Consider the following 25,327-nt stretch of genomic DNA (forward strand, 5'->3'; position numbering starts at 1 on the left):
ATCATCATTGCTGCTTCACAGGAAGTTACACTCCAAAAGAGAAAATCCAGATGTGAATGTGTAGCAAGAAAAAAGAGAACCAACTAAAAACAAAACTGGTTTATTGATTGTGTTTCAGAAGAGAAAAATCACAACACAAATACACACACACATTGATTAGTGTTACTGCAATAAACTTGTAGTAAAAGTGAAGATATAACAATGTACCTTCTAGAAATCTATTAGGGGACAACTTACACCATCTTTAGCACTTGGAGAATGGGAACCACATCTTTTTACCCCCAAGTAAGCCGTTTGGTGGATGGTCTCCCTGTCCTAAACCAAAGTCCTCCAACGTGGTCACAGAATGAGGCTATTAATTCATTGCAAATTGTCCCTTTTCTTATTGGGAAGCTTAAAGTCCTTGAAACTTGATGTATGTTCATCTTACAAGCAAGAGCTTTGTTTACAACAATTAATAGCAAGAGGGTCTTAGGTTGATGCCAAGAACCAGATTATTACCTCTCAAAAAATTATCCTCCCGAAGGAGAAAGATTCGTATTAAAAGGGGAGGATTTCAAAGTCGCTTTAGAGCTGTGCCTCTGGGTGTTATTTTTCAGGCATCATAAAGCATTTGTATTCAGCTGCTTTTTGATCCAAGTAAAACACTCCTAAAGATAAGTGAGGTTTGTTTCCTGAGTTAAGGATATCTTTAAGTGACAGACGCAGGACAATAAAAGGCCTTTTTCAGGAGCATATAAACTGGAACAAGGACAAACAAATTTCAAGACTGTTGAGAGACTGAGAAACCTAACAGGACACCTCACATTTAACACATTCTCAGTGGACTTCAGACTTCCTGGCTGTTCCTGAACTATTTCCCGTGAAGCAAGGCATCATATATCACTGTCAAAACACACTCTGGCTGCTACTTTCCACAGCACTTGGACAAGCCCTCAACAACTCAGAATACTGGAGACCAGGGCTGTGGAAGAGCAGGCAGTTTTAACCTTGTGGGAATGACCTCACCATCGCCCGTTGTGCATATGCATTCATTCACTCGTTCATTCAAGAGACATCTGAGTCCTGCCTCTTCTAGTAATGGTTCCCAATCCTGACTAACCATCAGAATCACCTGGCCCTTCCACCCGCTGTTGATTTGGTGGGTGTGGAGTGGGGCCTGTGCATCTTGGTTTTTAAACTGTGCAGAGCCGGATTTGGAACCACTCTAGTGTTTTCAGGATATCATTGATGAGAGGAGACTTACGTGCAGAGGGAGATCATCTTTCTTCCCCAACTTCTTGAGCCACCCCTTCATGCCAATAGCCTATTCTGTTCCTTTCTTCTTACTGAGGTCCAGGGCCTTTCTAGGTGAGGGCCAGTGGTGGAAAGATTGATGGCAGAGAGGGGAGACAGAAGGAAGGAGAAGGTTAAAAAATGAAGGTCTGGCTACCTCTCACTCACCATTTTACTGCTGCTCCTATTCCAGTTTCTAGTAATGGTAAAGTATTTATAACAGACTAAGCCTCCTGCCAGTAACAGTTACAAACTCTGGACAAAATATAAAAACCAGTCATTTGAAGAAACTGGGGCAGAACCAAAAACAGGCAGGAACAAGAGAACATTCATACCTTGAAAGAAGGAAAACACACTTGTTGAGATCCACATTTATCCGGGGTACTTCCCAACACGTGGGGGACACACTCAAGCAAAGGGGCAGTTTTGCTGGGCTTGGAAGTCAGGACCAGTGTTCAGGGCTCTCAGAAAGGCTGAATATTGGTCAGGGAAAGTCCATAAAGAAGGGAGCCACAGATGGGGGTTGCAATATTTCATACAAACTCTCAGATCCTTAGCTGACTCCTGACATGTTCTGGGTGAAAATCCAAGGATCCAGTGGAGAGCAACAGCTGGAAGTATGAAAGAGCTGAGTAGAGATGTCAACAGTTGCCTAATACTGGAAAGACAGAGTCCCTCCAATTGAGAGGAGCCCGGTAAACAATTTGAACATTCCACTGAAATCCTAGAAGGGCCATAGCTTAGGAATAAGAACCATATCCAAAGGCTAAGGGCTATGCTTATTAATACTGACCCTATTAAGATTGAGATCTATCCTTATAAACACCTGCCTAAATTACCCAAGACTTACTCAAACCTGAAGGATCTCGTATTCAAAGCCATTTTTTAAGAACATGGGCTAATTCTACTGCACCAGTCCTTGCAATGCTCACATTGCTAATTAATAAACCTAATGGGAAATGCTACTGATTTAAGACCTCAGAGAAATCAAAAGAATTACGATTCTTAGATTCATCATATTCCTACCCAGATACTATCTTGTTCTCCATTCCCTCCACAAGTAATTATTTTATGGCAGTGGATATCTGTGCAGCATTCTTTAGCAACCAGTAGTTAAGAAGAATTGGTTGCTTTCTTGCTTGAGGACTTGAGGGGCTTGAGGACTTGTGCAAATATCATGGGGCTTGAGGACTTATGGAATCACCCTCATATTTTTCTCAGTGTCCAAGTAAATTACCTTAATGATTCCATTTTCCCATGAGAATCCACTCTAATACAACAGGTAGATAATTTATTGCTGTATTCTCCTGATCCGAGTTGTTCACAGGAAGGCTTCAAATATCTCTTAATAAAATTGACTGGAAAAGGACATAAAGCGTCTAGAGAAAAGTTACAACTCTATGTAATTTTGGTCTACATAATTGAAAACTTGTAACTACATGATTACAAACTATAAAATATGAAACTACTTAATTTTGGTCATGTTCTGTCTATAGGCAGACACTCTCTGTCCTCCTCTGAAATAAAAACTATTCCATTATATTCAAGCCCCTAAACTCAAAAACAACTGAGAGGATATTCAGGATTGCCCAAACAAGAGTACTAAAACATGAATCCAGAACCCTTCCTAAGGTAGAAGCTCCCCACAGCAACTCTATACTTTGCATGTCCCTAACTGTGCCAAACCCTTCTAATCGTTCAGGGAAGACAAGGTTGCCTAATAGGTGTGTTAATTTAGTAGAGAGGTTCACACCAGAAGCCTGTTGCCTATCTGAACAACTCTTTTGATCTGGAGTCACAACCCACCCTCCCTGCCCACACATGAGGGCAGCAGCATGTAATTGATCAAAGCTTCTGATCTAGGCTGATGAGTGCTTACTTCTGCACTAACTCTGCATTCCATGTGCTGCGCAATCCCTGATACTTATAGGCAACGTTCAGCTTTTCTCTGTCAGCTGCTGTACGGCTTAGGAAATTCTTCACTGTGCACTTCACGTATCGCAGCTTAACATCATTTACATTTTAATTCCACCACTCACTTCCCCTTCTAGATGAAGAGGAATCCATGACTGTTTAATGATATCTTGGGGATTAAGGATGCCTAAATCCTACTAAATATAAACATCTGCTTACCCTATTACCCAGAAAAATACCCAAGAGAAATCAGTGCATCTGTCCACCAGAATACAATAATATTCGTAGCAGCTTTATTCAGAATCAAGAGTAGAAACAGCTCAAGTGTCTGTCAATAGGAGAATAACTTAATTAATTGTGGAACATGTATACAATGGAATGCCACATGACAATAAAAATAACAAACTATTGATGTGTTCAGAGACATTATACTGCACAAAAGCAGCCAAAAGGAAATGCCTATCCACTGTATGATTCCACTTACATGAAATTCAAGAACAAGCAAAACTAACTGATGGTGGTAGAAGTCAGAATGGTGGTTACCTCTGGACAAGAAGGGGTACGTTTTGACTGGGAAGGGGGCACAAAGGAAGCTTCTGAAGTGCTAGGAAATGTTCTATTTCCAGCTGGGAGGTAGTTACACAGGTATGTATACACGTGTGAAAATTCACTGAGCTCTCCAGGATGAGCACTTTTCTGTGTAAATTATATACTTCAGGAAAAAGCAAAAACTATATACATAAGAATGCCCAGGTCAAATCTTAGTCAATTCTAATTTAAGTCTATTTGTAGATGGCTCTTATCTTAAAAAGGATAAAGGCATTTCCTGAGCAGGATACACTGTCACCACTGAACATGCAGCTGCCAAAACTGCTCCATTGCCTAATGTTCAATCTGCCCACGTGAATGAACTAATTTCTCTGACTTGCACTCTGGCAAATGAAGAAATGGTAAACATTAAACAGATATATATGAATTTGGAATTGTTCATAACTTTGGGATGCTATGGAAAAAAAGGGGATTTTCGGTTTCTTAAGATACCTTAATGAAAATGGTAAAGGTATTAACGATTCACTAAAAGCTATTTGATATTGAAAAACACCTGTCAGTTAAGGGAGATACTCATAGACAATACCTTCTTCCAGAAACCAATGAATGCCCTTGCTAACTCACATTCTAACAAGCAGCTTTTATTACCCCAACTATGAGTTCTACCAAATTGACATGTATCCCCACCAAACTTGGAAGGAAAACTGGCTCAATTTAGACTCGCTATAATTGGCTCATAACAATCAACCCAAACTTCTGAAAAACAATGTTGGCAATTACAGGGACATTTTCTCCATAAAGATGGGCTCTGAGAATCTCCTGACAACTGCTCAGGAGTACCACGATCCAACCAGTGGATGCTAATTAAATTTCCCATGATTTTCTACATCAGGAACAAATCAAGTTCCACAGTAGATAAATAATGGAAAAATTTACAAAATTTGACTAGGAAGTGGTAAAATTACATCTTACCTGTGCTAACATAACCCAGGTAAACCTGAGAGGGTCAAGACAAAATACAGAAACTCCTTCTCAAGGCCCTTTGAACATTTAGTAATGGATTTTATACAACTACCCAGGTCTCTAGGCTATATTTACTATCAGTAGTCTGTAAGTTTTCAGGATGGAAAAAACCCATTCCTTAATGAGAAGCTACAGATGTTACAGTTACTAGACTTTGTGTTCCTATCATGGGGAATGCCTACTTTCCTACCCAGTGACTATGGAACTCATTTCACTGTAACAATCATATAGGAACTCTGCAGGGTTTCTCTCCTAACATAAAACTGTACTCCCCATGCAGGAAAGGTAGAAAGAATAAATGAGACACTGAAGCTAAAACTGTCCCAATCAGGGGTTGGCAAACTACAGCCCATGGGACAAATCTGGCCTACAGACTCTTCATATGGTCCACAAGCTAAAAAATGTTTCTTACATATTTTAAAATTTTGTTTAAAAAAAAAAAGGAGGAGGAAGAGAATATGGAATACGTGACAGAGATTATATTTGGCCTTCAAAGCCTATATAAAATTTACTATCTGGTCCTTCACTGAGAAAATTTGCTGACTCCAGTTTTAAACTATCAAAAATCCTTAATCTGCCTTAGTCTAATGTTTTGCCACTATTGTTAATGGCCACATGATCACCTCCTCAGAGCTCATACAGATTTTTTCCCATAGGACATCATTACAGGATGTCCCATGTGATTGGGAATAACGCCACCAATCACTCTATTTTGTTGCATGCAGATCTAGCTGAATACTGTAAGAAGTCAATCTAGGGTACTGTCTTATGCTCAACATGCACAAGCCACCTTTCCAAAAGAGACATCATCCACACCTTTGTATGACTCCTAGCTCAGTGACCAGGTTCACCAGAAAAGATATCAGTGTGTGTTTAATTGCAAAAATGGCCACAAATTCTTCCCATCCCATATGCATGCTCCTTTGTATGTGACTGCAGATCTTTCCATAAGGAGATGGAGACTATCTCTCTATTCTTTGAGTCTGCGCTTGCAAATGATTTGCTTTGGCCAACAAGGCATTAACAACATGACCCAAGCAGAGGCTTGAAAACTGCTCACACGTTGGAGTTTGCCCTCTCTTGCTGCTCTTAGGAACCCTCAACCAATATCACGTGAATGAGCTCAGGCTAGCCTGCTAGATGATGGGCCCAGTTACCCCTGCCAACAGCCAGCAACTGCCAGATGTGTGAATGAGACCATCAACTATCAGCGGACTATAAATGCATGTATAAGGCCAGACAACACCATGAGGAGCAGAGCAGAGCAAAGCTATCCCAGCTGATTCCAGCCAAATTGCTCATCCACAGAATCATGAATAAATAAATGGTTGTTTTAAGCCACCTAGTTTTGGGGTGGTTTGTTTTGCAGAAAATACTAAGTGATACAGATGCAAAAATGCTTTAAATTACTGAAAGGAGCCATTTCAGGTCCTCTTGACAACAGCTACAGAAGTCTACCCAGGGTGTATGTAATATGTCATAATGAAAAGGAACTTCCAACTCAGACCAATGGACGTTCACTCCCATGAGAGACTGCAAGTTGAGGCTAACCAAAGAAGCCTCCAGAAGCAGATGGCTTCAAGGCACAAACAGGTTATCGGAGACCTTTCTGATCAAGCAGACAACTTCAGAAGTGCAAATTCCACCCAAGACAATGAAACAAAACTAGAGCTTTATTATATCCAATCAAACCGACTGCCTTCCTTGTAAGATTGTTAATATGTCACTATGGACTACTGATTTCCTTCTCTGTGTTTTCTATGACTCTACTTTTCTTCATTTTCCCCTCCCTTTTCTGAAACAAAATATATTATTTCCTCACCTCGTTTCTAAGAATGTTTCCTCATCTACTAACCTGACCTCTTGCTGGGCCTGTTACCCATTTCCAACTCCAGGGGTCACTCAAATCATAGGAATACCTCTGCTTAACACTAGCAAACAGCCCGTCAAGAATATGATCTGAACATCTCCTTTATACTTACAACGATTATCTCCCAACCCAGACATTCAGGCTGGTTGTTATAATTATATAGAATTACACACAGCCAACATTTTATCCAGAGAGAAAAATCAACCCAATCACCTTTTAAAATAATCCTGAGTGTCTATGGTACTTTCATAACCCATGCAAAGAGGAAATAGAAATACTTAACCAAGCTTACCAAGAAATCTCATTAAACTATCCCCATGGTGGAAATACCTCCTCACTTGATACTTATTCCCAATGTAACATCTCATGAAAAATAGAAAAGAAAAATATATCTTCATTCAGGAAAAGCAGGCTACAAAGTGTCGACTGAAATTGTTATCACTGTTTGTCATAATGATTCAGGGAAAAAGACATACACTTTCAACTCTTTACATATAGATCATATGAATTGCGCAGTGCCAGGCCTGTTCTTTATCTGTGACCTCTATGCATACCAAGAACTATTCCTGGGACTTCTTACCAGCTCCCTTCAAGATTTTAAATCTTGTTCAGTCTCACTATCTGGGTCTCTTCAGAGGTCTCATAGAAGCGCCCTCCCAGGAGAAGTTAGAGGAGTCTATTGATTTGCTTGAGGGTTTTTACCTAGGTTAGGGGTCCCTGAATTTAAGAGATGTATCAGTAATTTATCCCTTACTATGGCTGAAACTATTAAATGAGACCATTCACACTACAATAATCCAGCAAAAGAGGTTTGATTTGTTTGCTTTCCATCACATAGCTTTACAATATTTATTGGCCTCACCAGGGGGACATCTGCACTCTAGCTAATATTTCCGATTGTTTCTAGGTAAACACTTCAGTACAAGAAGAAATAATACCTTTAAAAAGTACAGACACAGGAACTTCCCTTCTGGTCCAGTGGTAAAGAATCCGCCTTCCAATGCAGGAGACACAGTTTCGATCCTTGGTCGGGGAACTAAGATCCCACATGGCCGCGGGACAACTAAGCTTGCAGGCCACAACTAGAGAGCCCACGTGCCACAAAACTACAGATCCCATGTGCTCTGGAGCCTGTGCACCACAACTAGAGAGAAGTCCGCAGAGCACAATGAAGAGCTCACACGCCACCAACAAAAGATCTCGCATGCCGCAACAAAGATCCCGCGTGCTGCCAACTAAGACCTGACACAGCCAAAAATAAATAAAATAAATTAATTAATTTTTAAAAAAGGACAGACACGGGCTGATTACTCTCAAAGGTTTGACAGTCTGAGACTTGGAATCTATTCTCCTGGCATGAGCTAGGTCAAGTAAAAAACTGGTTTCCTGAAATTTTCTGAACTGTAATGATGGGATTTCTCATTATAATATTCATTTTTTCCAATGCATCTGTAAGAGAGTTTTTAAAACTACTGTGTAACTGATGTTAGGTGACCAAATGGTGATTCCATACTAGGAAGAGACAATTCCTTGGTCAACCTTCATTCTCCAGGAGAGGCAGATGACCAAAGGGAGAGAATGAATCCTGAGATGGCTACCCAGCCTGGGCCATAAGTATCCACACCGCACTGTGTGCCCAACAGCCTTCAGAGTTAATTTTTGTTAAACAGATACATATATGGATGTATAGTAGAAAAGAATATTTCAGTGGGTTTCTTCTTAGCAACATCACAGAAGTTCAAGTTACTCATCTATAAGGAAATGATGGCTTCAGGACATTTTTAAAAAGTTGTTTCAAAAAATGTTTCAACTACAGAATTTTTCTTGGATCGGGGGCAGTAATCCACCACAAACTAAGAAATGCTATTTTATTTATTTTTTAGAAAAATGTTGAGTTTTTAATAGAAAAAGTATAAAACTGTTTTAAATATATGTTTAATATTTTAAAAGAAAAATTAAGAGATCAGAAATATGCAAGTGATAAGAAATATACTGATGTAATCATCTTTTGAAAATAAAAACATTTTTTCAAGATTCTATTAAAATGCACAAAAAGCAAATTTATTTTAGGATTTAGACCAATGAAACATTTAAAATACCTGTTACCCTGGCATGTAAGCCCAACAATAGTAACAGCCTTGATCTTGATAGAGTCTACTTATTAACAGCATGTCTTTTAAATAGTCCACTCTGGAAGGTGGAAATTATAAAATTAAATATAAAATGAACGTTTTAAAGCTTGTAACATCAAAATTACCATTTACTTTTACATACATAATTTTATTCCAAAAAGTTTGAGGTGCTTGGCAGAATATATACAGACGGAAACTTGGCCAGAAATAATCCTATAAACAAACAAAATACTGATGAAAAGATACTAAACTTTTTTTTTTTTTTTAAGAAAAGCTCAAGTACATACAGAGTGGAATAAATCAAATATTATACTTCTACCTTAAACTAGAAAAGGCAGGTTTTCTGATTAGGGTGAAAAAACTACCAACACCTTTAAATAAAAAATGCTTTTGCTAAAAAGCAGTTCTAAGAAGGAAGTTTAAAGCGATATAAGATTACCTCAGGAAACAAGAAAAATATCAACCTAACCTTACACTAAAGGAACTAGAGAATGAACAACAAACAAAACTCAAAATTAGCAGAACGAAAGAAATAATAAAGATCAGAGCAGAAATAAATGAAATAGAGACTAAAAAACCCGTAGAAAAGATCAATGAAACTAAAAGCTGGTTCTTTGAAAACATAAACAAAATGGATAAATCTTTAGACAGACTCATCAAGAAAAAAGGGAGAGGGCCCAAATCAATAAAATTAGAAATGAGAAAGAAGTTACAGCCAACACCACAGAAACACAAAGGACCGTAAGAGACTACTACAAGCAACTCTACAGCAATAAAATGGACAACCTAGAAGAAATGAACAAATTCTTAGAACAGTACAATCTCCCAAAATTGAACCAGGAAGAAACAGAAAATATGAACAGACCAATTACCAGTACTGAAATTGAATCACTAATTTAAAAACTCCCAACAAACTAAAGTCCAGGACAAGATGGCTTCAAGGGTAATTTCTACCAAACATTTAGAAAAGAGTAAACACCTATCCTTCTGAAACTGTTCCAAAAAATTATAGAGAAAGGAACACTTCTGAACTCATTCTATGAGACCACCAACACCCTGACATCAAAACCAGACAAAGATATCACAAAAAAAGAAAATTACAGGCCAATATCACTGATGAACATGGATGCAAAAATCCTCAACAAAATACTAGCAAACTGAATCCAACAATACATTAAAAGGATCATGTGCCATGATCAAATGGGATTTAATCCCAGGGATGCAAGTATTTTTCAATATCTGCAAATCAATCAATGTGATACACCAATTAACAAACTGAAGGATAAAAGCCATATGATCATCTCAATAGATGCAGAAAAAGCTTTTGATAAAATTCAACATCCATTTATGATAAAAACTCAGGAAAGTGGGCATAGAGGGAATATAACTCAACATAATAAAGGCCATATATGATAAACCCAGACTTAACATCATACTCAATGGTAAAAAGCTGAAAGCATTCCTTCTAAGATCAGGAACAAGACAAGAATGCTCACTCTTGTCCTTTTCATTCAACATAGTTTTGGAAGTCCTAGCCACAGCAATCAGAGAAGAAAAAGAAATAAAAGAAATCCAAACTGGAAAGGAAGAAGTAAAGCTGTCACTGTTTGCAGATGACATGACACTATGCATAGAAAATCCTGAAGATGCCACCAGAAAACTACTAGAGCTCATCGATGAATTTGGTAAAGTTTCAGGATACAAAATTAACATATAGAAATCTGTTGCATTACTATACACTAACAACAAAATATCAGAAAGAGAAATTAAGGAAACAATCTCATTTACCATCACATCAAAAAGAATAAAATACCTAGTTCTTTTCTTTAGTTCTTCACAGAACTAAAAGAAAAAAATTTTAATCTGTATGGAAACACAAAAAACCCCGAATAGCCAAAACAATCTTAAGAAAGAAGAACGGAGCTAGAGGAATCACACTCTTTGTCTTCAGACTATACTACAAAGCTGCAGTAATCAAAACAGTACGGTACTGGCACAAAAACAGACATATAAATCAATGGAACAGGAAAGAAAGCCTATGCACCTATGCTCAATTAATCTATGACAAAGGAGGCAAGAATATACAATGGAGAAAAGATAGTCTCTCCAATAAGTGGTGCTGAGTAAAATTGGACAGCTGCATGTAAATGAGTGAAATTAAAACATTCTCTAACACCATACACAAAAATAAACTCAAAATGGATTAAAGACCTAAATGTAAGACTGGATACTATAAAACTAGCAGAAAACATAAGCAGAATATTCTTTGACACAAATTGCAGCAACATCTTTTTGAATCCATCTCCTAAAATAATGGAAATAGAAACAAAAATAAACAAATGGGACCTAATTATACTTAAAAGACTTTGCACAGCAAAGTAAACCATAAACAAAACGAAAAGACAACATACAGAATGGGAGAAAATATTTGCAAACAATGCGACCAACAAGGGATTAATTTCCAAAATATACAAACAACTCATGCAGCTCAATATCAGAAAAACAAACAACTCAATCAAAAAATAGGCAGGAGACCTAAATAGACATTTCTCCAAAGAAGACATACAGATGGCCAATAGGCACATGAAAAAATGCTCAACATCGCTAATTACTAGAGAAATGCAAATCAAAACTACAATGAGGTATCATCTCACACCGGTCAGAATGGCCATCATCAAAATGTCTACAAATAATAAATGCTGGAGAGGGTGTGGAGAAAAGGGAAACATTCTACATTGTTGGTGGGAATGTAAATTGGTGCAGCCACTATGGAGAACAGTACGGAGGTTCCTTAAAAAACTAAAAATAGAGTTACCATATGATCCAGCAATCCAACTCCCAGACATGTATCTGGAAAAGATGAAAACTCTAATTCGAAAGATACATGCATCCCAATGTTCATAGCAGCACTATTTGCAAGAGCCAAGACAAGGAAGTAACCTAAATGTCCATTGACAGATGAATGGATAAAGAAGGTGTGGTATATACAATGGAATATTACTCAGCCATAAAAAAGGATGAAATATTGACATATGCAGCAACATGGATGGACCTAGAGATTATCATACTAAGTGAATTAAGTCAGACAGAGAAAGACAAAATGATACCATTTATATGTGGAATCTAAAAAAAAATGATACAAAATGAACTTATTTACAAAACAGAAATAGACTCAAAGACATAGAAAACAAACGTATGGTTACTAACAGGGAAAGTGAGTGGGGAAGGGATAAATTAGGAGTTTGGGATTAACAGATACACACTACTATATATAAAATAGATAAGCAACAACGACCTACTGTATAGCACACAGAACTATATTCAATATCTTATAATAATCTATAATGGAAAATAATATGAAAAAGAATATAAAGTATATATATAAACTATATATATAGTATAACTGAATCACTTTGCTCTACACTTGAAACTAACACAACTTTGTAAATCAACTATACTTCAATTAAAGAAAAAAGAAGCAGATGGAATAAAAATATTTTAATCACAATAATTAAAATCATTTAAAATGCTTTTGCTAAAATTAAGAAACATCTTTCCCAAACAGAAAAAGTCCTGAAAACCAGAAACTGGGGTGGGGGGTGGGTAATGTTTAAAACGAAGCAGCACTTAGAAACATTTCGGCAGCTTTCGTATATCAGAGACTTGCAAGTGAACATCAAAAACAAATTATGATCCAGAGAACAGCATTTTTCTTCTTCTTGTTTAATGGGAACTATTACAAGCAGACATGTCTAAAAGGCCATAGCAAAGAAAAATAGGTTCTAAAGTGAAACCTAGAGCATTTCAGTAACCAAATATCTGAGTGAAGCTTCAGGAGCTGTGACATAAGAAGAAACATGTGTGGACACATTTCTGAGTTTCCACAGGTTCTTGAATCTTCTATCTTCAGTGAGAAAAAACACTCAGACTCTCTCTAAGTTCCCCCGACAATGGGTCCTACTAGAAGTTTAAGGAATTCTAAATTGCTCTTCAGTAATTCTCAACCTTGAGTGCACATTAAAATCATCTGGGAAGGTCTTTTTTCTTTTTTCATACCAATGCCTGGGTCCCACTCAGATCAATTAAATCAGAATCCCTGGATATGGAAACCAGGCATTTTTAAAGCTCCCAGAGGTTCTACTGTGCAGCCAGGGCTGAGACTCACCAGAAAATGCTGAGAAAAGTCAAGGATGACTATAGTTACTGTTTGAATTTTAGTTGTCACAGAAAAAATTTTTCAGAGAGATAAATGTCTTTGCTAATGCTAGGCTGCCCTCTTTCTTATATGCTTACTGTCCAGTGTAGGATGCTTATTAAACCCCTCAAGATAATGACATCCACCATTAATTGAGCACTTATGTGGTGCCAGGCACCATGGTGGGTGCTACTCCCAACATAATTGATAATCCCCAGCATCCTGCAAACCAGGTATTAAACCCATTTACCCAGGCAGCTGTGAAGGAGGGGTTTATTTGCCCCATCACAGACCAAGGTGAAGAAACTGGAATTAGAACATACATGTGTCTGATTACAAAGCCATGTTTTATTTTCTTTTAATTTTATGTATTTGTACTTTTAAAGTTAATCCAGTCACATTTCAGAGGTTTATACACTATAAAGATTTATAAGGTGTACATGTAAGGTATATAAAAATCCACAGTACATACAGTCATACCTAACTCCTATCACTCAACCTCTCTATCACCTGGCCACTCAATCTCCCTCCTTGGAGACCAAGTTAGCTGTTTTTTGTCTATTCTTCCAAATATATTTAATGGATACATAAGCAAATATGTGTATGTAAGCATATATGTATGTACGTGCCATATATTTGGATTCCTCCCCACCTCATTTTAAATGATGGTAGCATAATTCATACACTATATTGCACATGGCCTTTTTCACTTTAACAATATATCTCAGATATGTGGTGTATATATATATATATATATATATATATATATAATGGAATATTACTCTGCCATAAAAAAGAATGAAACATTGTCATTTGCAGTAACGTGGACAGACCCAGAGATTATTATGCTTAATGAAATAAGTGAGACAAGACAAATACTGATACCACTTATATGTGGAATCTAAAAAATCATACAAATGAATGTATATATAAAAGAGAAACAGACTCACAGACATAGAAAACAAACTTGTGGTAACCAAAGGGGAGAGGGAAGGGAGGAGGGACAAATTAGGGGTTTGGGATTAACGGATACAAACTACTATATATAAAATAAATAAGCAACAAGGATTTACTGTATAGCACAGGGAATTATACCCAGTATCTTATAATAACCTATAATGGAATATAATCTGCAAAAATACTGAATCACTATCCTGTAGACCTGAAACTGACATAATATTGCAAATCAATTATACTTCAATTTTATAAAATCAATGAAAAAAACCCCAATAGATCTCAGAGATAATTCCATATCAATACATAAACATTTTAAAATTCTTTTATGTGCCACCTAGTATTCAGTTGTACTATCAATTTTTTAATCAGTTCCTCACTGAGAGACATTCGATTGCTTCCAATTATTTGCTCTTATAAAAAATTTGGAATGAATAACCTTGAGCAACTTAATTTCATAACTAAGTACAGATAATTATATCTGTAGAATAAATTTTTAGATGTCAAAAGTTATGCCCTTTCCACTATTCTATGCTGCCTCAGGATTCTAAGAAATAACACAGACTCATGATGATATCCATTTAAGTTACTTTATTTAAAAATGTTACCTAAATACCCAAATTACACTTTTCATTTTAATAAAAAATACAAAAATTGTTTTCCTGAATATGTTGAAGGACCAAAATAGCCTGAGAGATAGTTTTATGCCAGAGAAAAAAGACCTCAAAACCAGTAGCACACATACTGTACTGGCTCTCACTTCACATTCAGAAGGTATCTGCTCCTGAGGATTCTGTGTCCCCCTGGACACTGCTGACGCTCAGAGACTGAGAGCAGTCCTCCAGGTTCACCGAGGGTAGCGTCACGGACATCTTGGCAGATGATGTCTGCGAAGCGAAGAGTGGAACTGCTTCACCACCTGTAAAAAGGAGAGACTCCTTCAGCTAAACAAGTGTACCTGAGTATTTATGTGCCTTAAACTTTCCTAAATAATACTGGGGATCAAAAAAGGACTGCATTTGCGGTAATTTCTTTTCTCAAGGTGCTCAGAACTTGTCACAGAGATAAAATACACCCTCCTTTCCACTCCCACCCCTGAACAATTAAGAGACAATATTTTAAAAGTATATGTTATGATCTGAATGTTTATGTCTCCCCAAAATTCATATGTTGAAATCCTAATGCCTAGTGTGGTGGTATTAAGAAGCGTGGTCTTTGGGAGGTGCTTAGGTCATGAGGATGGAGCCCTCATGAATGAGAGTAGTGCCTTTATGAAAGAGGCCCCAGAGAGTTTGCTAGCCCCTTCGACCATGCTAGCCCTTCAACCATGTGAGGACACAGGAATCAGGAAGAGGTGCCTTGATCCTGGATGTCCAGCCTCCAGAACTGTGAGAAATAAATTTCTGTTGTTTAAAAGCCACTCAGTCTATAGCATTTTGTTATAGTAGCCTGAATAGACTAAGACGGTATACAAGTGCCCAAACCTGTGGTACAAATGATAAATGCTAGGTAAGACCAAGTAGGGGAGGCAGTTTGAAATGAAGAATTCATTAATATGTTTAAAAAAACCCAGAGTTGACTACGTATGTATATCTATCTGCGTATACCCTAATTCACTCCTCTAAGTTTAAAAAGCACATTGCCTAAGAATGTAAAGAATGCCAACTTGGTACTATTTAAGACCACAAAAATCCTCATTTCAAATTTCATGTACTTACCATATATACATCATAACAAGCATCTTAAAAGTAAATTATCCTAAATAATCTTAAAGACATCTGAGTCAAGAGTCATAGTAATTTTTCTAAAACTCCTTTATACTTTTAAAATAGTTTCCACAGGAATAAAGTGATATTTTCCATCAAGTTTTTATAGGGACCACAGTAAAAGTAGTCAGTTTTGGAGATTCAATGATGACTCAATAACAGCTGTTCAAGATGATCAAAATACTTGTAAAAGACAAATTTCTTTCATATTAGGAAGTCTAACAAAGACTATTTTAATATACCATTCCTTTTTGTTACTTGTATCAATTTTTTTTAATAAAAGAGGAAAGGGAAATAAGATTTTGTATAATTATAGCAGTACTACAAACTGTAATGCCACAGCACAATCCTTTAAGAAGAAAGCAATTATTATATCAATTTAAATAGGACAAATATTTTAAATAGGAAAAGACTTGTTGAAATTTAGCTCTGTCAGGATATGATAAAAACTAAAATTAAGAAACTTATGGTTTATTCAGTACTTGTAGTCCCTGTGTCTGGAATGATGCCAAACACATTTTAAATGCTGAAAAAATATATATTAAATAAACATTCAAGGGACTTCCCTGGTGGGGCAGTGGTTAAGAATCTGCCTGCCAACTCAGGGGACATGGGTTCAAGCCCTGGTCCGGGAAGATCCCACGTGCCTTGGAGCAACTAAGCCCGTGCGCCACAACTACTGAGCCTGTGCTCTAGAGCCCGCGAGCCACACCTACTGAGCCCACACGCCACAAGTACTGAAGCCCGCGCACCCTAGAGCCCATGCTCCACAACAAGAGAAGCCACCGCACTGAGAAGCCCGCACACCGCAACAAAGAGTAGCCCCCGCTTGCTGCAACTAGAGAAAGCCTGAGCGCAGCAACAAAGACCCAACGCAGCCAAAAATAAAAATAAATTTAAAAAAGAAATAAATTTAAAAAAAAGAAAAAATAAGAACTTCTTTTAAAAAATCTTCATAGGACATAAGCATTGTTTAAATATTCTGACATTTTACAAAGCCGTGATGCAGAATATACAAAATAACCAAGAGAAGTATCCAAGATCAGAGCTTACCTCGTCAATAAAGTAAAAACCAACACAGGATATAACTAAGGTTTGAGAGCAAAATTAATTTTCAACCTGTAAAATTAAATGTTATCATCCCCCGATTAAGAAAAATTCCATGCCTTGCATTACTTACATATCTGTCAAAAACTACACTGATGCCAGATATTCTTCTTTTCTCTGTTACCCAGTTTCACAAAACTGCTTTACATGTGCCTTTATTTTCTACTGATTAAACTGTTCAGTGATGTAACAAGAGCTATAACTATTTTTCTTTTGGACCCTGAAGAAGTTTCCAAGTCTCAAGGAACATATTAAATTCAATTATTGTAAAGTTATGCTATTTCTTGTAGTTACTGCCTTATATTTATACAGCAATTAAAATTTTGCAAAGATCTTTTGCCTATCATCTTATCTCATCCTAACAGTAATTCTGGGAGGCAGACAAGGTTAAGGTAATTGAGGCACAGAGATGTCAGAGTGGGCTTTTCCAAAAGCATATGCTCACTAACTAAACATCTATACAAGCCTACTGTATGTGTGGAGCTAAGATGGTGTTGAGAAGATGATACACAGGTGAAAATGAAATAGTCCTCATCTTCAAGAAGCTTAAAACCTAGTAGTGGACAAACGTAAAATAGGTAGCTAGTGGGAAGCAGCCGCATAGCACAGGGAGATCAGCTCGATGCTTTGTGACCACCTATAGTGGTGGGATAGGGAGGGTGGGAGGGAGGGAGATGCAAGAGGGAAGAGACATGGGGACATATGTATATGTATAACTGCTTCACTTTGTTATAAAGCAGAAACTAACACACCATTGTAAAGCAACTATACTCCAATAAAGATGTTAAAAAAAATTAAAAATAAAAACAGCATCCTAGTAAAACTGGAAAAAAAAAAAACAAAACACCTAGTAGTGGAGATAAACATGTAGAGGAATACTTGGTTTAAATTAGGTGGAAGTAGCAGTTAAGCTAGGACTTAAAAGATGTGGAAGGCAATGAAGAAAAAGAGAACAAAATAAATGATGACAGAAATAAGAGAAGAACAAAGAAAGGTGAATAAAGAGAAAATAGAGGAACACAAAAGGGAAGTGTTAGATAAGTAGGAAGAGACCCAAGAATGAAGAGTCACACAAGGTTTTCGAAAGAGTCTAGTATAATTCAACTAATTCGTAATTGGTAGAGCTGAGACTACAACTCACTGCTTTTTGCCTGATACCAAATACCTTAATTATCCACATAAAAAATTAGTACTTTTAAAGGTTGTTGAGGGAAATTCCATTTTACTAGTGGTATGTAATGGTAGCGGGCAGCTAAGGAGAGGAGCAGTGATGAAGTTTAAAGCACAAGTCCCTTTATGATCAGTCAAGTCCGGGCTCCAAATGAGGCCTGTTGTTCAGTCACCTGGGAATGGTCCCATCAAGACTGTCAGTGTGAGGTTTTCGTGTGGGAAGGAGTAAAAGAGGAAGGGGGAGGAATAAGAGCCTGGATTCCGTAAGAGGGCAGTGCTAGGCTCATCCATTTGTTAACTCAATAAACATCAACTAAGCACCTATGTGCCAGGCACTGTTCTAGACTCTGGAGATTTCGGCAGTGAAGAAAACAAAGGCTCTAATCTCACTGACATCATATCCCAGCGGGATGTGAAGGGCAAATGACAAACAAGTAAGGACACAAACATATATTATGTCAGGTGGTGATGAGTGCTATAATGAAAAATAGGTAAGGGGTACGAGGGAGAATGAGTGATCAGGGACTTTCAGAAAGTTACATAACTTCTCTAAACCCTCATTTCCTCATCTACAAAATAAAGGTAAGAGTACCTACCTCAGAGGGTTTTATGCGGATTAAATGGGATAATGCATATAAAGTGTTTTGAATAGTGCTGGCAAATAAAAAGCACTTAAAACAGATTCGCACTTAGTTCTATGGAACTGGAAAGAAATTATCCTAAGAGGCAATGACCCTCAGAGTGGGCTGCAAAAGGCAGTTGATTTAGGAGAGAGGGATAAGAATGTGTCACTGAAATACACTAAGAAAAAAAACCCCACAGCTTTAGAAGGCCTCCAAATAATTATGCTACTTTTAACTCTAGTAACTGAGTTTTAATCAATGAGTTATATCAATAAAATGCCTCACCTTATCTAAAGGTGTTTGTTAATGTACATTTTGGAAAGGTTTTTTGAAGCACTCATTTACACAAGCTAAACAGTCACAGTTTTAGAGCTTTAAAAGAGAATTTTTTAGACTGGAAACTTTTTTTCAAGAGCATCACTGTTAACAGGCAAAAAGAGTCACATTCATATCCAGTTATGGTCCTCACAGAGTTTAATTTTTTTTTAAAGAAAAGACATAATATCTTAATAAATCATCATTAAAGCAAACATAAATTTTCTACCTATATTAAATGTAGTTTGATGCTTTCAAAGTTTGACTTTTTAACTTTCCACAGTCATGTCATTACTCTATGATGTAATTGTTTCAACAGCTGTTTTCAGATTTGTTTTTAAAGAAGGGAGACTATTCCTTGATTCCGTGGGTAGGCAGTACGTCATTTAACCTGGCATGCATTTAAGCGGGAGATGTCACTGAGCGAGACCATGTATTTGAAGCTTCCTAAGTCGTATTTATAAAACTCTTTAGACATTTGAAATTCAATTTTTTGCTTTAAAAATATTTAAAATTCATAAAGAAATTTTGTTTTCTGTTCTTTGATTGTAAGACTAAGGAACAGAAAATCTAAAACTAATTTATTCTAAGCAATAAAGTAATAATACAGGATTTTTTATGTCCATTTAAGAATTTGTCTATCACGTGTGTATTTTTAAAAATACATATACATAACTTTCTAAAAGCTTTTTAGGTTTAGATAATCCATTTCATCAGCAGGTTTTAGATTCTGACTCTAATCTTCAAACAGTTGGTAACCCATTATTATGTCTCTGTTATTTGCAAACTGAGAGGAATCCAAACAAAGCAGTCTCTCCTAAAACAACAGGAGGCAAGCAGAGAAAAGAAGTAAAAAATTCCTCAGTAACTTCACAGAAGAATGCAGCACCGCACACTCTTCACTCAGATTCAGTAACTGCACATGGCATAAGCCACAGAAACTTATGGGATTCTTCTATGAGTTGATGAATAGATAGTATAGTGACTTAAAATTGCCTGGATTTGGGTATTTCTACGTGCAGATCAAGATGAGTTTCTTACACACCGCACATTTAAAAATAAAATTAAAAAGGAAACAAAGGTAATAATCTTTCATCAAGTACCCGAAGGATCTGAATCCCGAGTCCATGGATGGGTGACCCGGGACCTATCTGTGAATACCCTGAAATCATACGCAAATTATTTTCATGTAAGTACAGTTTGGAAGGGAGGCAGGTAGTCATAGCTATCAATGTCTCTAAGGGGTCTGCGGACCCTGAATACTCAAGAACATGTACAGATGAATTACACTCTCTGAGTTGTTTTCCCAGCCGTAGTGGTGAAATACAGGGGTTCCTCTCCTGTTAACTGCGGATGCCTTATTCTCTGAAAGCAACGCTACTGCAGCACTTGGGAGACTGCACTGTAATTATTTATGTGTCTGTCACTTCCACTGGACAATATATTCCTTAAGAGCATGGATTGCGACTTGCACTCATTGTCTTCCGAGTGACTAGTACAGTAGGTACACACTAAGTATCTGTGACCTTATCGTCTTGTATTACTGTTATTTGCTTGTGGGTCTGTTGCTCCTGTTAAATGTGCCCCCTGAGGACAACGACTTTGTCTTGTTTACCTCTGCATTCTACAAAGTTGTAGCATAATGCTAGGTACACATTGGGCCTTAAAATGATTGCTGAGCCAAACTGATTTGTTTCTACCTAGAGAGTCTGTGGTTCCTCATGGCTACCAGCTTGCTTAGACTCACGCTGACCAGATCCAGTCTTTAAAATCAACCCTGAGTTCCAGCAACACAGTTGCTTCCCAGCTGTCTATGAAAATGTTACAGTATTTCAGCTGTGTTTTACTGAGTTCTTGAAGCATTTTTTTCCTGTCCACCCTGGGTTCATCTACACTTGCTTAAATTCCTTGTTTAAGCAGCTGCTAAACTATCCTGCTGTATTCAATTCTCCTCACATACTTAACCCAGCCCTACAGATTTTGCAACATCATAGCTTCCGTGCTTGAGAACAAATACTACAAGCCTTGATGAAGAAGATGCCTGGTCATTTGATGTTAAGTATATAGTATGTAAAATGAGACTTGCCTCTGCTTTACAGAATTAGTCAGTATTAAACATTTCTTTCCTTACTTTCATGTTTAAAAGAGTGCTTTAAAATGTTACTATAGTCTTATCCCAAAATGTGTTTTAGAAATATAAACCCTATTACATTTTTTAAGGTTACTATTGCTTCTGTTTTTTAAGTGAGTTCACAAATGCTTATTTTAAAATTTATAATTTAAGATAAAAATACAGCAGTTCCTATAGGAAGAATAAATGTATTGGCACCTGTAAAAACAAGTCCAAATCTTTTTTTCTCCAAAAAGCAATAGTTAATGTGAAAGATTTGTTTCTTCTTATGCCAGGTTCCAGCTGCTTCACTTTGTTTAAAACTGACTTCAAAGTCTAAACAGTGTCCTGTCCCAACAAATAACCTCCTCCAGATGGAATTATCTCGAGTACTAGCCTCAGTGCTCTGAATACCACACCTGCAGCCTTTTAATTCAACATTTTATAAACTTTCCAAAAGGAAATGATAGATTTTTTTTTTTTTTGTCTCCTAACTTTTGGAGAGTTGAGTTTAGTGCATGAAGGGAGTTCTATACCTGGGGTGAGTTTATAGATATTTTAAAAGAATAAAAAATTGGAATTATTTTCTCTACTGTGTTGATTATTATGAGAGAAAGAAAGAAGGAAACGAAAAAAATCTGAAACTTTTAAAGTAAAAAAATCTTACCTGTAAATACGGATGTGAGGTACAGATTGGGCTCAATTTGTGTCTGATCCATATCACCTGGTGAAGCTACATTAAAAAAATTTTTTTTCATAAGAAAGTCAGTTAAGCATAGAAATAATCATGATTCATTCCTGCTATAAAAAAAACAAAAAACAAAAAATACCCCCACAAACCAAATGCACTCCCACAGTTACTTTCATAAAACCAGGCAAACAGAAGCCTGACCTTATGGCCTTAATATAAAGAAGGAAGATAAACAGCTGAATTTTAATGACCGCCAATAGAATAATACTTTACCTAATAGATTATTATCTTTATGCATCGAAGATTAGGGAAAGGGGGAAACCAAGGATCATGAAAGAATTTGCATAATTATTTGTATTTAATAAGAGAAACTCATGGGCCATTTCTTCCAAGGCTAAAAGTTTTCACAGATTCTCTTAAGGATTTAATCATTATAAAAAGAAGTTTAGAATTTCCCTTCTCCCTAGGCCAGCCTGTGGCATATTACCCAAGACAATCCATGTGAAAAAACCAGTAAAGCTGTCAGGGAGCACAGAAGAACACTACCCTGTTAAACCAAAGCCAAATTTTAATATTAAAATGAAACAGGCTGGGGAAAAACTCTTTTTATAGCTAGAGAACTATAAAGCCGAGAAAAGTTAAGTAACTGAAGAGAGAAACCTGTGGTACATATAGTTCTCAGGCCAAAAAGATACCCTGGGTGCCTAAGGCATATGCCCCAGTGGATGGCATGCTGTTAACCTATGCTCTGAAATATAGTCAGTTACTGTTAATAACCACTGTTATTCAGAATGATTCAGAAAAAAATTTACAGTATGGTATAATCAGTATTTTCTGATTTTCTCTAAGATAAAAATCAGTCATCTCTCAAGCTCCCTTTATTTCACGAAAATTTCAGGTGGATTTAAAGGAAGATAATTAAATGAAAATGATCTTAAGCATTACATAGTTCACTAAGCCAAGCAATATATTCCCACTGGTGACAAACATTCATGTTAAACTATTGTAGTTACGCTGTAGGAAACACAGATTTAAATGCTAAAAAATTAAATGCATAATAGTTTGTACCTCTTAATCCCCTACACCTATATTGCCCCTCCCCTCTCCCCAACGGTAACCACTAGTTTGTTCTCTGTATCTGTGAGTCTGTTTCTTTTTCGTTATAGTCACAAGCTTATTGTATTTTTTAGATTCCACGTATAAGTCATATCATACAGTATTTGTCTTTCTCTGTCTGACTTATTTCACTTAGCATAATACCCTCCAAGTCCATCCATGTGGTTCCAAATGGCAAAATTTCATTCTTTTTTATGGCTGAGTAGTATTCCACTCTGTGTGTGTGTGTGTGTGTGTGTGTGTGTGTGTGTGTGTGTGTGTACACCACATCTTTTTTATCCATTCATCTGCTGAGGTACAAACTATTATGTATAAAATAAGCTACAAGGGTATATTCTACAACACAAGGAATATAGCCAATATTTAATAATAACTATAAATACAGTATTACCTTTAAAAATTGTAAATCACTATATTGTACACCTGTAACATATAATATTGTACATCAACTATACTTCAATAAAAAACTTAAAGGCAATACAGATCAATGAAGAAAAATTAAAGCTTAAAAAGTATAGTTTTAGAAGAAAATATAATTTTATAAGGGTAAATTTGTAGGCAAATACAAATTACTTATACACCGATAATCTGAAAATTGACCCAAATTGAGCATCTGACTTTGATGTTGTTTCTAAAAAAAAGCTTTAAATATATTTTTTAAATCTTTAAAAGCATTAAAAGTGCTTACTATGATGTTACTATTAGACACTATCTACATACACTTCCCCCTCTGCCTTTAAGTTTCTGAGTGTTAGCAGTGAGAGAAGTTACTGCTAGGCACCTTTCAGATTCTATATAGCACCTACAGTACAAACATGGAAACAAAGGTATCAGTACCACCTCAGAGGCCCCCTCCACTGAAGAACCATTTGTTTGTAGCAAGTAAATTAAACGGCAGTGTTTTCTGAGGTGGTTGCCTGGAAGCCCAGAATTCAAACTAATCTATTGTATTATAGTAAGAAATAAGCAACAGCATCCCTTTCAGACTAAACAAAACTGGGTGGAAACTAAGAAAAAGAAAAAGAAAACCTACCTTAGGTCTAGCTAGGGTTCAGTTAAAAAAATTTTTAAAAATACCTTTTATGTGTCCATCATTATTATACTAGGTGTTGTGAAGGCCACAAAGAGTAAGACTGTCTCAATCCTCTTAAACTGGAGGACTTCCCTGATGGCACAGTGGTTAAGAATCCACCTGCCAATGCAGGGGACACGAGTTCAATCCCGGGTCCGGGAAGATCTCACATGCCATGGAGCAACTAAGCCCGTGCACCACAACTACTGAGCCTGTGCTCTAGAGCCCACAAACCACAACTACTAAGCCCACGCACAGCAACTACTTAAGTTCACATGCTCTAGGGCCCGTGTGCCGCAACTACTGAGCCTGAGTGCTGCAACTACTGAATCCCGTGCACCTAGAGCCTGTGCTCTGCAACAAGAGAAGCCACCACAATGAGAAGCCTGCACACCACAACAAAGAGTAGCTCCCGCTCACGATAACTAGAGAAAGTATGCATGCAGCAAGGAAGACCCAACGCAGCCAAAAAAAAATAAAAATAAAAAATTAATAAAGAAGGTGCTAAATAGTGTACCCGGATACTTTGGAAAAAAGAGCTGTGATACCTTTTTTAAACCAGTGATTTTCAGCAGAGGGTTGGGGTAGGAGAAGGGAAAGTCTGAATCACTTCTGGGGCTTTCTCAAACCAACAAGGGCTCCCTTCTGTTCTGACAGGCTCACACTCCAAAGGGGATGTATCCCCCAAAGGGAGTTGCTGCTACAATGGAACACTCTTCTAAATTCATAATAACTAAATGGGAATTTTATACACTCCATTTTTTTTCAATAAAAAATGGAGAATAAATCTCTAATATTCAGGTCCTTTGCTTAATAAAAACATTTTCTTGAAACTTTCAAAAGCAGCTTATTTTTGCTTTATTAAAAAATGAATTTTAACTAAAAAAATAACAACTATTTCATTAGTCCAAACCAAGTAACTGTTAGTCATCTCTTTATAGCCAACAAAAAGCTACATTATTAGTAAAATTGTCTAAATTAAAATAACATACAAAATCTGTTATTTTTTTAAAGGAATGTCTCCAATAAGCCACTTCATAGGCTGAAGTAAAATTACCGCAATGCCAGATTTCCTCAAAGGACAAGAAAATAAATGGTTCCCTCCATTATCTTTCTTCATTTTCCCTAAGATGCCTACTTCAGTTCTTTGTATATAGTTGTTCAAGAAATATCCAGCTGACCAATGTTTCTGAAAACTTTATAAGGAACAGATATAATACTCTGTGACCTTTTATTGATCATTTTCTAGAAAAAATTGCTTCTTTTCCGTTCATTCTATACTCTGGTATGCAAGATAAAAACATTTTTGGCAAGTAAATAACAACCAGACACTCTTATTAGAGAGACAGCTGTAAGCTCGAGGCTAAAAGCACAGACTTAGAAGCTAAGCTACCTGAATGCAAATCACAGTGCCAACCACTGTGAGACCGGGAGAAATACCACAC

At 36.8% G+C, this 25,327-nt stretch overlaps 1 protein-coding gene across 8 annotated transcripts in view; it reads right to left on the reverse strand.

Annotated features, from left to right (window-relative positions):
• Window positions 1-14,521: 14,521 nt before the first annotated feature.
• Window positions 14,522-25,327, reverse strand: part of KIAA0586 (KIAA0586 ortholog) — a 107,549-nt gene continuing 96,743 nt past the window's right edge. For all 8 annotated transcript variants that reach the window (XM_068544720.1, XM_068544783.1, XM_068544766.1 and 5 more), the window contains 2 exons: window positions 21,671-21,736; window positions 14,522-14,831 (listed from right to left, as the gene is read on the reverse strand). In XM_068544720.1, the coding sequence (XP_068400821.1) occupies window positions 14,680-14,831; window positions 21,671-21,736 (218 nt within the window). In that variant the 3' untranslated portion in view covers window positions 14,522-14,679. The remainder of the gene's footprint in view (window positions 14,832-21,670; window positions 21,737-25,327) is intronic.

The sequence above is a fragment of the Eschrichtius robustus genome, chromosome 1 (genome assembly GCF_028021215.1).
Source record: "Eschrichtius robustus isolate mEscRob2 chromosome 1, mEscRob2.pri, whole genome shotgun sequence".
NCBI classification, from domain to species: Eukaryota; Metazoa; Chordata; class Mammalia; order Artiodactyla; family Eschrichtiidae; genus Eschrichtius; species Eschrichtius robustus.